Source organism: Pleurodeles waltl, chromosome 8, assembly GCF_031143425.1.
Source record: "Pleurodeles waltl isolate 20211129_DDA chromosome 8, aPleWal1.hap1.20221129, whole genome shotgun sequence".
NCBI classification, from domain to species: domain Eukaryota; kingdom Metazoa; phylum Chordata; class Amphibia; order Caudata; family Salamandridae; genus Pleurodeles; species Pleurodeles waltl.
This window is the reverse complement of record NC_090447.1, coordinates 1,519,824,125-1,519,837,793: the sequence shown is the minus strand read 5'-3', so window position 1 is coordinate 1,519,837,793 and position 13,669 is coordinate 1,519,824,125. Positions and strand designations below refer to the sequence as shown.

Sequence of the window (13,669 nt, the reverse complement as noted above, 5' to 3'; positions counted from 1 at the left end):
AGTCCAACCATTCACAGAGCTTTTTGGCTATTCTAGTGGACGCTGCGCCCTGCAGCGGTGGGGTCGATCTGTCCATGTTAATGTCCAGTATTGCATTGAAGTCCGTCCGTCCCCCCCCCTCCCCCACTAGCAATTCTCCTGCGCATTGGCGGGTGAGGTGGCTCGATAGTTTGGTCAGGAAGGGGACCTGGTCCTGGTTGGGAGCATAAATGCAACTCATGACAACTGGAATACCTTGCAGTCTCCCTTCTAACACCACAAACCTACCCTCTCGGTCTATGTTGGATGAGTCTATTATCAGTGGGACCCCGGCCCTGACCCATATCAATGCTCCCCACGCATAAGCTGAGTACTCTGTGGCCAACACCTGTCCCCTCCATCTGCGTCTCAATTTCTCAACCTCCCCTGCTATCAAGTGGGTCTCTTGCAGATTTTGCCACCTGCACCCCTCTTCTCTTCAAGTAGGTGAGGACTCTGTGTCTTTTGGCAGGTGTGCTCATCCCCCTGACATTCCATGTTAAGAGATTATATTCTGCCATCTTAATAAGGTAATTTGATAATAGCGTCCTTGGCTCCCCCCGGTTACCACACTATTCCTGCCCATGTTCAAACATTTACTACCATCGTGTATAGCCACCCACTTAGCCAAGTTAACTGATAACTGTAAAACCCAACTCCCCCACCCCGGGGCACCTACTAACCTGCAGGTAGCCCAGAAAATCACACAACAGTGCAACTTGTTCAAACATATAGCTACAGTTCTCGCCAGGTTAGCTAGACCAGCGAGGTACTGATTCGGGGGGCGGTCAAGTCCGGAGGGACCACACGTCTTTTTGTTATGCCGCATCGCCAGGTCCACTCGTATAACGCTTAAACAAACTCATCAGCGGTCCGCGGCGTCACCTTGGGGGCACGTGTCGAGCAGATCGAGACCTCAGCTGAAGACACCACTGTATCATCTGAGTCCTCTCCTGAGCCGGAGCCCCCCGGGGAGGAAGCTCCACCACTACTCGGGCCGCAGCCTCCAGAGCCGCTCTTTTGTCTTTATCCTTTGTGTTGGCGCTAGCCTCGGTCTATTCCCAGGCCGCCGCGTCTCACGAGCACGGCGAGTCCGGTCTGCAGTCGCTCCCTCACCGACGGGTCTCCCCCCCCCCCCCCTCAGAGCCCCTGCTTCTCGAGCCATTCCCATGCCTCCACTGGCGTTTGGAAGAAGGTGGTTTTCTCATCCAGTATCACTCTGTCTGGCCGGATACAACAATGAATATTGAATCCCTTCGTTTCTAAGGGCCCTTTTGACTGCTAGGAATGAGGTTCGCCTGTTTTGAACATCCAGAGTATAGTCCGGAAATAGCGTCACCTCCCCATTTGCTACCTTAAAAGGGCCCATCTCTCTGGCCTTCTGAATGAGAGTGTCTCTGTCTTTGTAGTACAGCAATTTGGCAATCACCACTCTGGATGGCCTACCAGGGGCCAGAGGTCTCGATGGCATTCGGTGCGCTCGTTCCAGTGTGTAAAAGGGCGTTAGGCATCCAGGCGCAACCGTTGTACTAAACCACTTCTCCAGGAAGTCCACCATGTTGGTCCCTTCGGCTCCCTCAGGAAGGCCCACCACACGCACATTGTTCCTCCTGTTTCTGCCCTCCGCGTCCTCGGCCCTTTGTTCTAGGCGTGTTACTCTAGCAGTCAGGGAAGTCACCTCCGCCGCAAGATCCTTCTGTTTCGGTCCAACAATTGCCAATGTGGATTCCGTTTCCTTGACCCTGTCCGCCAGTTTGTGGTGTTCTGCCCTTAGGAGGCCCACTTCGACCGCTACTTGGTTGATGTCGTGTTGTAGCGTAGTCTTTGTGTCTTCAATCGCCCCCAGAATTTTGTCCAGGGTTTCCTGTACGCTGGATTGCAGGTGGGGCTGTTCTTCCATTTCCTTGCGCGCTGGTGGGGATGCAGTGTCCATGATTTTCTTCTTGTGACGGGCCTTTGGGGGCATCGGCCAGGGCGGGCGGGGAGGACTGCACCTTTAGACGCAGGCCCGAGCCACTACTCAGGCCCTCTTTCTCTCACGTTCTCGTGTCACAGCAAGCGTGGGGTCGATCTTGGTCCCCAGACCGGCGGCAGGCCGGGCCTGTCGGCGCAGTACCGGAGGAGTCCACACCCTCTGCCCGTTTACTGGGCTCCGACTTCAGCCGCTCTGGTAATAGCCCCCAGGGGGACTCAGCCTCTGGGCCAGCCGTTCACTCTAGGCTGGGCAGTTTCTATTTCCTCTTTTATTTTCTTTATTCTTTTTATTTTGGCTTTTGGGGTTCTGCCACTCCCCTTCTGTAGTGCCTTTTGACCATATTTTTTTTTTTTTTTTTTCCTTAGTTTTTTTTCTTTCTTTTTTTTTTCTCCTTATTAAATTCAGCTTTTTACTTGCTCCCCCACGGGGTGCCGTCCTGTTGGGGCCCCTGCAGCTGCTCCGCGTTGTCTCTTGCTCTCCTCCGCTCCTTTGAGGCTGATTCCGGGGCTCAGTTCCCGTCGGGCGAAAGGGCGGCCCGCGCCTCCCCCGCCGGCCACCTCCGACTTTTCCCACTGCTCCTGGGGCTGAGCGTCGCCTGGCGCCGCCTCCGCTCCTCCCGGGGAGGCCTCACGCTTTCGGCCTCCCGCGCCAGGATTTAGTCGGCCGGGGCCGGTCCTTTGGTCCACACTGACCAAGCCGCGACTCAGGAAGGCCGCAAGCCCGCCCCGGAGCCGACGGGCTGATTCCGGCTCCACGCACGTCCTGCATTCGGGGACCTTCCCCAGTCCAGCGGTCTCCCTCCGTCGCTATGTCGTTCGGGGATGGCACGCTTATCTGCAGGAGTTTTAGCGGCAAAAGCCTTGTGTCTAATTCAACTACGGAGCATGGTAGAAAAACCCAAAAAATAAAAAAGGGATTAAAAAGCAAAAAGCTGGCTCATGACCGCCATATAGGCAAACAACCACTGATTGCCCTACTCATGGTTAACTGCGTTCATTTCATTATGAGACTGACGGCATTTCAAAAGATGAGACTTAAAAATCTGCAGCACTGAAGAAAGACTATATAGGTGAAGGCGATGCTGCTTGATAAGTCGTACTTGCATCTGGAAATGATGGAAGTATTTGCACTGGCACAACAATAGACAATACTGAACCCAGAATTCAACTGAAGAGGAGTACAGCAGCAGATGTGGCATGAAAGGTGAAGTCGAAGGTGCAGCTGTAACTATTGGGTTGACGTACAAGGTGACGCTAAACGTCTCTGTGAATGGTGAGAGTGGTAGTTCTGACAAACGTTTGCTGCAACAAATGCGTCGGCACAAGTAGTTTGGCAATAGACAGTTATGTTGCACTGCAAAGCACCAGATGCACTGTGAGTGGTTGAATCCGGTCCCAGCGATCTACAGTGAGCACAGCTTGTAGTAATAGAGGAATGATCAATGTGCTGGTCCGAAAACAGTTCAGGCAATGAAACATGGGCCTCACATGGAGAGGTTGAAGTGTATGAAAACGCAAAGTTCAATCTGCATTCAGACTGGAAAGCAGGTCTCCCCAGACGCAGTAGATAGCAACATTGACTTTTAGTTGGATGCAGTGTGTTGCAGTTTAGATTTTATTGCCTCAGCAAAAAATTATCCCGAAAATACACCCCACAACAAGAAAGATTCTTGTTATTCAACCAAACAAGTTCAAAAACTGAAAAAGGCAGTATTAATTGAAAAATAGATTTAAAGCCAGTGATTAAGAAACAATCACTCGTTTTGTAAAATATACTCACTGCCAGCTGTGCTTGAGGCATTAAATACAGTTTACAACAATTCACCCAATGGCGAATAGCCTCAGCTTTTCTTGCCTCATGCCCACACAAAATCTCAAGGGGCCTTTCACAAATACCTGATAAAGTTGTTTTCAGTCTGCTACGGCTTTGGAAGCAGCTTGGCTCTGTTATTGCGTTCCATACTGTGAAAGTACAACTAAGACTGGCATTGCCAGCCTGTGGCCTTCACTTAATGTACAGCATCCAATGTGCAGTGCTCAAAGCTCTCAGGAAAATATGAAGATGACTCTCCACTAATGGGCCCTAGAATCTGACTTAAATATTCATTTCTGTTTTGAAAAGGTCAAACCTTGTGATTAGTGTACAATTTACGAATCCTGGTGGATATTCACTGAAATCTGCTACTCATCATAACACTATTGAGACATAACGTATAAGAGGAATTGTTGCACCTATAATAAATCAACTTGCTATGCGATGAACTTGCATAAATGATGTGAAATGAAATATGCCTTTATGTATGGGAAATATGATACATGAATAAATGAAATGCAGTTGGGAGGAATCCAAGTGACTTGGCATTCAGTGAAAGTTGGATCAAAGCCGTGAAGGTTTGTGTAATTGAGACAGATTTGTGCTATATCTTGCTAGCTGTTTTTGATAAATTAGATGAGTTCTGTCTTGATATAATCATCACCGTTTTATGAGTTCAGGGTGATTTGATGTTTATTGTAGGCATAGGAGTCTCTGCTCTTCTGTTGCCTCTTTCAGTATCACTAATATTGCTCTAATGTTGCTTCCTAGCACTTCCTGCTAATATTACAACACACCCCTCTACCTTCTCACACATCACTCTTCTACTTTCCGCCCACTGTATCATTTGAGAGTACTTGAAGAGTCAAAAAGGAGGAGTCTGGTTATCCAGTTGGTACCTAATAGTGTTTGTGGAGGTATAAACACAGATATCATCCAGTAACTTCTGACTGCCAAAGGACTGAAAACATGTCATGCACATCACTGCTGTAAGCTCATGTGTGAGTGCCTCACATCATTTAGATTTGTTTGAACACACAGCAGAATGTCATGTGGCAGTCACAGGTGCAACCCATGGACCCTCCTGAGTGATTCCTTTGTCTGCCTGTGTAGCCCGGAGATGTTCAAACTAGTACACCTTGTGTCTTTGTTCCTGTAAGAACAGTAAAATAGGTGCCCATGTCCTATCCTGTTGCTTACCAATGCCGCCTCTGCGTCTCAAGCTTGCATGTTTTTAAATGTGTGTGGCAGTATGCTTTAATCAGCATTGTCCAGCAGTATTGCTCAAGCATTTTTTTAGTGGTGGAAAACTATCTCATTCTTCCTAATGAAGCACATTGGGATGGTCAGGCTCATTGCAAAGGTAGGTTTGCCATGCATCAGTTGCTCTCTCTCGTGCAGTGTAAGACAGATCTCCCTCCTGCTGTGTAGGGCAGGTCTCCCTCCTGCTGCTGTGTAGGGCAGGTCTCCCTCCTGCTGCTGTGTAGGGCAGGTCTCCCTCCTGCTGCTGTGTAGGGCAGGTCTCCCTCCTGCTGCTGTGTAGGGCAGGTCTCCCTCCTGCTGCTGTGTAAGAGGACAGGTCTCCCTCCTGCTGCTGTGTAAGAGGACAGGTCTCCCTCCTGCTGCTGTGTAAGAGGACAGGTCTCCCTCCTGCTGCTGTGTAAGAGGACAGGTCTCCCTCCTGCTGCTGTGTAAGAGGACAGGTCTCCCTCCTGCTGCTGTGTAAGAGGACAGGTCTCCCTCCTGCTGCTGTGTAAGAGGACAGGTCTCCCTCCTGCTGCTGTGTAAGAGGACAGGTCTCCCTCCTGCTGCTGTGTAAGAGGACAGGTCTCCCTCCTGCTGCAGTGTAAGAGGACAGGTCTCCCTCCTGCTGCAGTGTAAGAGGACAGGTCTCCCTCCTGCTGCAGTGTAAGAGGACAGGTCTCCCTCCTGCTGCAGTGTAAGAGGACAGGTCTCCCTCCTGCTGCAGTGTAAGAGGACAGGTCTCCCTCCTGCTGCAGTGTAAGAGGACAGGTCTCCCTCCTGCTGCAGTGTAAGAGGACAGGTCTCCCTCCTGCTGCAGTGTAAGAGGACAGGTCTCCCTCCTGCTGCAGTGTAAGAGGACAGGTCTCCCTCCTGCTGCAGTGTAAGAGGACAGGTCTCCCTCCTGCTGCAGTGTAAGAGGACAGGTCTCCCTCCTGCTGCAGTGTAAGAGGACAGGTCTCCCTCCTGCTGCAGTGTAAGAAGACCGGTCTCCCTCCTGCTGTGCAATACTGTCTGGAGATGTCTGGGCTTTAGTGATTTCTCTTACCTGGTGAGCTTTGGATTACTGTTATAACATTGTTAGTTGATCACTGTCAGTTGGACATTGCGATTTTAGTGACTGGCGCATTTATCTGGCGAAGTGAGCTAATTGAATATTCTTACACACGACTGATAAATGCTCTCCGTGAAAGGAATGAAAATTGTCATAATTAATAAGCGAGGAATCAGTGAATCTGTATCATCTCAAAGCTTCCCAGTATACGTGCCAATTAGAAGTGTGCTGTGATGTCTCATACTTGCATTTGTGTAAAGTAACTGCTAAATGACACATGAAAAATAACATCAAACTCATACAGATTAAGTTAGCTTTTATATAGTTCACTGAGATGATAATGCAGAACAATCTGAATTTAATGTTTTGTCCAATTCTTGATGGCTCTCTGCTGAGATTTTGGTAGAATGAATCCCATTCTTTTTACATTTCTTTCAGGTGATCCTTCTGCTGCTTCTAGACCTACAGAGAGTTTTACAGCTGACAACGAAACAGTTTCCCAGCATGACATGGTAGTGGTACAAGTAAACACGGGTGAGTTTTATGAGACCCTTCCACACCACAGATATTTCTTACCAGTCTCATTTATTTCCAAAGATTTACTGCCGTGTCTTTTAAAGGGATGGCAGACACCTCAAGTTCATCAAACATTAAAGAGGAGGAAGAGCCTTGTTTGGTGGACCAAGTGAACTCTGAGAGCAAAGGAAGAGTCAATCATGTAGGTGAGTAAATGACACTCGTCGACTGAAAAAGACATGTGAAGAGGCCTCTGTTAGCCCACGCCATAAAGTGTTATTTTTTTCTGTACTCCTTGGCAGTCAGCTTTTCCATTATGACTTCACTTTGCATGGTCACTCATTTATGGTTATTTTTCCTCATTGTGTCATTGTTTTTTTTAGCTCCATTGGATTACTAAGGAGATCCAGTTTGACAAATGCATCCGCCTCTCTTGTTCATTCTCCTGATTTCCACTGCATTCATGCACCCAAACTTATTATTGTTCATGCTGCCGCTTTTAAATATCACCTGAATTAGTGTAAAATAAATGCAGCCCTGCAGCTCATGTTTATTTAGTGCTTATTAATGGGATTTTTAATGGTGTTTTATTTTAATTTACTGTTTCTTTGCTGCCCTCTTGCATCAACAATATTTTAGAGCCTTTTTCTAAAAGAAAACCCTACGCATTTTGTCATAACAATGGAGAGCTAGAATTTAAAATGTAACAAGGTTGGATAGAAAACATTATGTGAATATTCTGTGGATTTTTCAATGGGATTTTAAATGTCATCTGTAGGACAGAAGAGAAGAAAGTTACAGAGGGTAGTAGCAGCTTCTGCAAAATATTCATTTCAAGCCTCCAGAGTTCTGAATGTGGGGTTTTCTATGTGAAAGGAGTTTCTGCTGCTGAGGCTTGTTTATCTGATCGATATGGTGAATAGATGACGCAAAAAGTAGGTTTATTCTAATTTATAGCTTTATATACAGCACATCCAATTTGAAATGTGTTTCTTTTTTGCAGTGGGTGTCCACCGTAAGCTGTTAGGATTAGTGTGATAGGGTCAAACGTTTTTCTTTGAAGATGGTAGTCTTGCTGTGGATTGTAATCTTGTTTCCAGGCTTGTGAGACAAGAATGGCATTGTCAACTTCCAGGCAAGAGATAACCCACAGCTCTCTGTGTGCAGGCAAAATCATATGTTTGATTATCCTATTAATGTTGCAGATCAATGAAAAGGCAAGTCCAATATAAAACAGGAAAATATCAGTCCAGGAGATTTTTAGGTGACAGTCTCAGTTTTGTGGCGGTTTTGGAAACCAGACTGGTGGTTGGCTTGAAGCTACTCTTTATTAAGTAAATAAATGATGAACTGGTTGGACCATCTGTCTGTCTGTTGTTTGTGATGGTAAGTTTGAAATGGGTCTATAATTTACAAGGGGAATGGGATTGAGTTTTGGTTTGTTGCAAGTGGGAGTTCTATGGTTTCTACAAATGGGGGACAGAAGCATTGTTAATACTGAGCCTTCCTGATAACACAGATGCAAATTGGCTTCGGTGGGGCACACTTGTATTAAAGCAAAATAATAATTGATAGTTTGAGATGTTTTGTGATCAAGGGAAGCTCTTCTGTGTTGATGGGAGCAAAGTGTTGTGGAAGCAGCTGATGTGTTTGATGCCAAGGTGAGGACATTTATTGTTGAGAGAAATTATTTTATTTGTGAAAAAGGAGATAGTTTCATGACATTTGTTTTGACGAAGTGAAGCAGTGTTTGAGTGACTTGTGGAAAAAGAATATAGCAGTATGTGAATCAGTCTGAATAACTGGAGACTTACTCACCAGTGATACAGACCTTTTGTCTTTTGTCATTGAGGGTTTAGTGAAAAAAGGCAATTTTGTTTTCATAAATTACCATTTTAGTTGAACCACTGGGCAAATGGTGTAGTAGACTGCTGATATCTGCTGACTGGTTAGATTGTTAGCCCTAGAGGGATGTTGCCCAGAATGTGGTATCTTTTGGATTTTGGACAATGGTGTGATTGTTAAGGGAAGTTAAAAGGGGTTGTAAATTTATCTTACAAGCAAAGAGATGCGCCTGTCTCAATAAGATGAGGAATTGATCTCTTCTACCCATAAATTAGGTCAGTCTTTCTTGTGTTTTCATCAATTATGGCAGTCTGCCCATGCTTTATGAACTCACTTCACCTAGTTGCCGGTTAGGTTACTAAGATCCTTTTCTATGTCTAGATATTTCTATCTGTTGAGATCAACCTGTAATGATCAGCTGTAGTAAAGGTCACTGAGAGATCATGGGTACTGGGTTAAACTTGAAAGAAACTTGAGGACCGCAGTATTGCCTAGTCTGGGGCCCAAAGAAAGAGACTGCCGATTTTTAGCCAGTCTCTGCTTAATTCTGAAAAAAATGAATCACATTTCACCTGCCCTCTAAAATGTTCCTTAGCTACCAGCAGCATGGGAGAATTAAATTCCTACTTCTCTTCACTGTCTCTAAGGCACAGGAGAGTCATGACTTGAAACACATATATATCCTCTTTGTGTAGTACAATCCCAGCAGTGCCCCAAGACCAAGCATATCAAGAGATGCACAAGTCCGATTCAATTGCAGAACCATAGTGGAGATCAATGATTATTTCTTGCATGCTGACATTTGAGCATGATGAGCGCATATGCCACAACCTGGCTGTCTTAAATTCTAACAAAATGGAAAACCTGAAGAGGCTTTTATACTCTGGCAGTATCATCATGGCTTTCTGCTGTGTCTGATCACTTCCTGCTGGTGACCACTTGGAGTGAGCTCTAGTTTGCCCATGGCCCTTGAGCATGTAAATGTTAACTGGGTATTGTCAAGCAGCAAGGCTTATCTGTGGTTTGCATGAGTCCCGTCAAGCTGTGGTTGTCAAGATATTTTTTTTTATTTTGTTGTCGGATTGAAAGGGAGACTGTGAGTGTGAGCAGCTTAGTGTTCAAGCTTGGCCCTCTCTTTATACCCAGGAAGCTGGTTAGAGAGAGACTCCGAGTAAATGGTGTCCCTGTGGGCTTGACTTGCTATCTTGTAAGACATTGCGGACAAAAGGTTATTCAGTTTCTAATATATTGCCTGAGAACTGTGATGATGAACTCCCTTTAACTACTCAAATCTAGACTTTGAAATTGACACGTCATACCACAGTAAGCCTAATGCTTCTCTAGACGTACTTGTAAATTAAAAATAGGGGCCCTGGTGCATTTTAAAATTGCTTTGTGAGTTTCCATTGCAGACTGGAGTCTGATTCAGCTTATGATGATGCTCTGCCATTAGTTTGTTAGGGGGTGTTGCTCTTTTTGTAATGTGAGAAACGTAGAGTTGTTGGTAGTTTGCCTTAAATGGGTGAGACTAGAGGGCGATTCCAAATAGCTTACATATGTTCTGAGTCAGCAGGCATGCCTCTTGTCTTTCAGATGGGTCTGTGATGCAGTCCGAGACATGTTGCAGTTTTTATCTACCAGCAAGAAGGAATATGTTACATACCCAGTAGAAATCTGTTAGTGGCATGTAGTGCTGTAGATTCACATGCACTGCATCCTTCCGCCATCTAGTGTCGGGTTCAGAGTGCTACAAGTTGACAACTTCGAGAAGCATTTTCGAGTTACTGGATCGAGTGGCTCCTCCTTCTCGATGATACTGTGCATGGGCATCAAGTACTTTGTTAGATTGTTTTCCCACAGGCCGGTGAGAGAGAGTGTAGGTGAATGTAGCAAAAGATGTCCTTGCAAGAATATGTAAAAATAAATACAATTATAAGATAACTGAAATGGCCACAGGCGTCCAGGGAGGAGTTGGATGGCGCATGTGAATCTATAGCAGTACTTGCCACAAACAGATGTCTACCTGGTAAGTATCATTTTCTGTTTGCTGGCATGTATGGCTGTAGATACACATGCTCTGGATAGACTGCAAAGCAGTTCCTCCATAAAAGCGGTGTTTTTAGGCCACCCTGTCCTACATTGGCTTTCTAACGTGCTAGTACATCTACACAATAATGCTTTGTGAAAGTATGCAATGTAGACAAAATCGTTGCTTTACAAATGTCAACTAAAAGAATGTTTCCCAAAAACCTCATAGTGGCACCTTTCTTCTTAGTGGACTGGAGTCCGTGGCAGCTGTCTTTTTGCTTTAGCATAACAAGTTTGTATGCATTTAACGAACCACCTAGCTATGCCATTTTTTGAGATTGCATTACCCCTATGCAGTCGTGAAAAAGCTACAAAAAGCTGTTTTGTTTTCCTAAATTCTTTAGTCCTGTCAATGTAACACGCAAGTGCCCTTTTTACATCTAAAGTGTGGAGTGCTCTTTCTGCCACTGAGTCAGGCTGTGGTAAGAAAACCGGTAACTCAATGGTTTGATTGATGTGGAATTGAGAAACTACTTTCGGTAGGAGCCTTGGGTTTGTACCGAGGACCACCTTGTCTTTGTGTATTTGAAGGAAAGCTTCTTCTAAAGTTAGTGCTTGGAGCTCACTTACATGTCTGAGTGATGTAATAGTGACTAAAAAAAGCCACTTTCCAAGAGAGGAACTGAAGAGAACATGAATGAAGTGGTTCGAAAGGAGGGCCCATGAGCCTAGTGAGTACTATATTAAGATTCCAGGATGGGACTGGGTGTAGTCTAGGTGGAATTACTCTTAAGTCCTTCCATGAAGGCTTTGATAACTGGAATTCTGAACAGAGAAGTATATTGTCCGTTTTGTAAATACACAGCTATGGCTGCAAGATGTAATTGGATTGAAGTGTAAGCCAAGTTTGCTTTTTGCATGTTAAGAAAGATGCTTTAATGGGGCCAGCGTTTTTTGATTGGCAGTAAAAAACAAAATGTTTCTATGTCGTTGCGTAACATGCTCTAGTTGTTGGCTTATGAGCTTCCTTAAGAATTTCCATACACTCAGAAGGTAATTCGAGGTAACCTCCTCGATAAGATGCTACTGTTTATCCCAAGTGCAGCCATATCGGCAGCATCAAATGCACACCTGATTAAATTTGTTTGCGATTGTTTGAGAGAGGCAAACAATCTGCTGCCCACATTTTTGGTGCTCATCTGTGTGATATTGGAGGAGCTCCTCCATCTCTTCCCAGTGAGCCCGGCCGTACCCAGAGAGGAAGGCCTGTGAATTGGCAATATGCAAATGATTTGCCACTTGTGCAGCCACACTTTTGACTGCCGCATCGATTCTCTTGCTCTCCTTTTCTGGTGAAGGAGAGTCCCCAGTAGCCCAGCTGTTAGTTCTCCTTTTGACGGTGGTAGCCACTATGGAATCTGGTGGGACCTGATGAATAATGGGTCAGAAGGTGCAGGCTTGTGTTTCTTGTCCACCCTGGATGTTATAATCCTAGAGCCAGCAGGCTCTTTAAAGATGTTGTCTGCGTGACGAAGCATCCCTGGGAGCATAGGGAGAAACTGAACGTCTCTGTGGGTGTTGGTGATGGCAAACATCAGACAAAAAGTCCTGCTCTATTGGGTCTTTATGAAGCTGCACAGTGTGATAATTGGCTGCTCTAGCAATGACCTGTTGGTAGCTAGTAGTGTCCTCTAGAAGAGTGGGCAGTTCAGGATACAAGTGGGGATAGGATCTGGTTTACGAAAGGATCTGGATCATAAGAGTCCCAAGGGTCTGTGTCTGGATGTGTGTCCCCTAAGTATTACCCTACAAACAAAGGTGAACCCTGAGGGGTGAGGTCTCCAGCAGTGGGAGAGGGGGGAGAATGAGGAGGAGAAGGAGGTGTAGGGAACGTAGGGGTGATGAATGTGGTGGAGGAGGCGGTAAAGGCTTGGTTTAGGAAGTGGTGGCTTTGTTCTTTAAGGTCTTTTTCGGAGGCGGTGAGGTGTCCAAGGCCTCCTGGAAAGTTAGCTTCCTCTTAAAAGTAACAGAGGGGGTAGCCACAATATGTCCTGTCCCTTTTTGAATATACAACCGGCGCTGTTTAACGTCCATGGTTTCTAGTATCTGTTTAATAGGAGATGGTGTAGTTGAGCACTGACTCCGACTGAGTAGTGTCTTCAGTACTGATGATTTCGGCCGTTAGACCTTTTTTGATGCCGAAACTAATACCGAGCTGCTTCGCCTCGAAGCCGATACACTCTGTGATTAATGTTTTGTGGTTAGCAATTGAACCGAAATGAAGGTGCAGCAGTAGTCTTCATTCTTTTCAGTGCTGAGCAAACGTGCAGGGCAGCATAATGTCTGTCTGAGACCGATCATGGCCTGGTGTCAGTAAGGGTTTTTTTTTTTTTTTTTTAACGAGTCTTAGTGGGGGCAGGAGGTGCTACTCTACACACTTGCTGCACCAACGGTACCTTGTGGCTCTCCATATCGGACTGAATATTGTAGTCCGAATCTTGAATGAAGACTGCCTTCTGTTCGTTCTCTTCCTGCACGTGTTCTTCCCCAAAGATGTCAAGGGTGTCCGCTGGGGATTTATGCGCCATTTCCAGCCTGCGTGCCCTTCGGTCCCGAAGGGTCTTCTTCAGTCTGAACGATAAACATGCGTCGCAGGTAGCCTTCTGGTGATCCGGTGAGAGGTTCACGTTACACACCTGGCAAAGGTCATGTGGGGGAATTTGGAGTGGCACCGAGGACAGAAACAGAACAATATCCGTTCCATCAGTTCAGCATTTTCTTTAGTGCCACATGGAAGTATCCCCGAGGCAAGGCAAAGCCCGCCCCGTAGGGTGTGCAGTTGGTACTGTTCCCCGACGACCTAGAAAGTACGAATGCAAGATGAAAAACGCTATCAAAATAACAATACCATCAAATAAAGGATAGATCGAAAGAAAGTCTCAGACCAGAGCTTGTCGAAGACGGAGCAAAGGATATGCGTCCGAACCAGACGGTGGAGAGAAAACAGTCTAACAAAGGACTCAGTGCCCGTGCTCAGTATCGCTAAGGAGGAGGGGCCACTCAATCCTGTGACTCGAAAATGTTTTTTGAAGAAAAACAACTTGTAGCACTCCGAACCCAACACTAGATGGAGGAAGTAGGCAGAGCATGTGTATCTACAGCCATACATGCCATTGAAT

At 45.9% G+C, this 13,669-nt stretch overlaps 1 protein-coding gene across 7 annotated transcripts in view; it reads left to right on the top strand.

Moving 5' to 3' along the window:
* Positions 1-13,669, top strand: part of LOC138248869 (zinc finger protein 436-like) — a 150,402-nt gene that overhangs the window by 44,771 nt on the left and 91,962 nt on the right. For 4 of the 7 annotated variants that reach the window (XM_069202831.1, XM_069202833.1, XM_069202830.1 and 1 more), the window contains exons 6-7: positions 6,540-6,635; positions 6,722-6,819. In XM_069202831.1, the coding sequence (XP_069058932.1) occupies positions 6,540-6,635; positions 6,722-6,819 (194 nt within the window). Of the gene's footprint in view, positions 1-6,539; positions 6,636-6,721; positions 6,824-13,669 lie in introns of all 7 variants that reach the window. The other 3 variants (XR_011194650.1, XM_069202832.1, XM_069202836.1) reach the window with 1 other exon arrangement.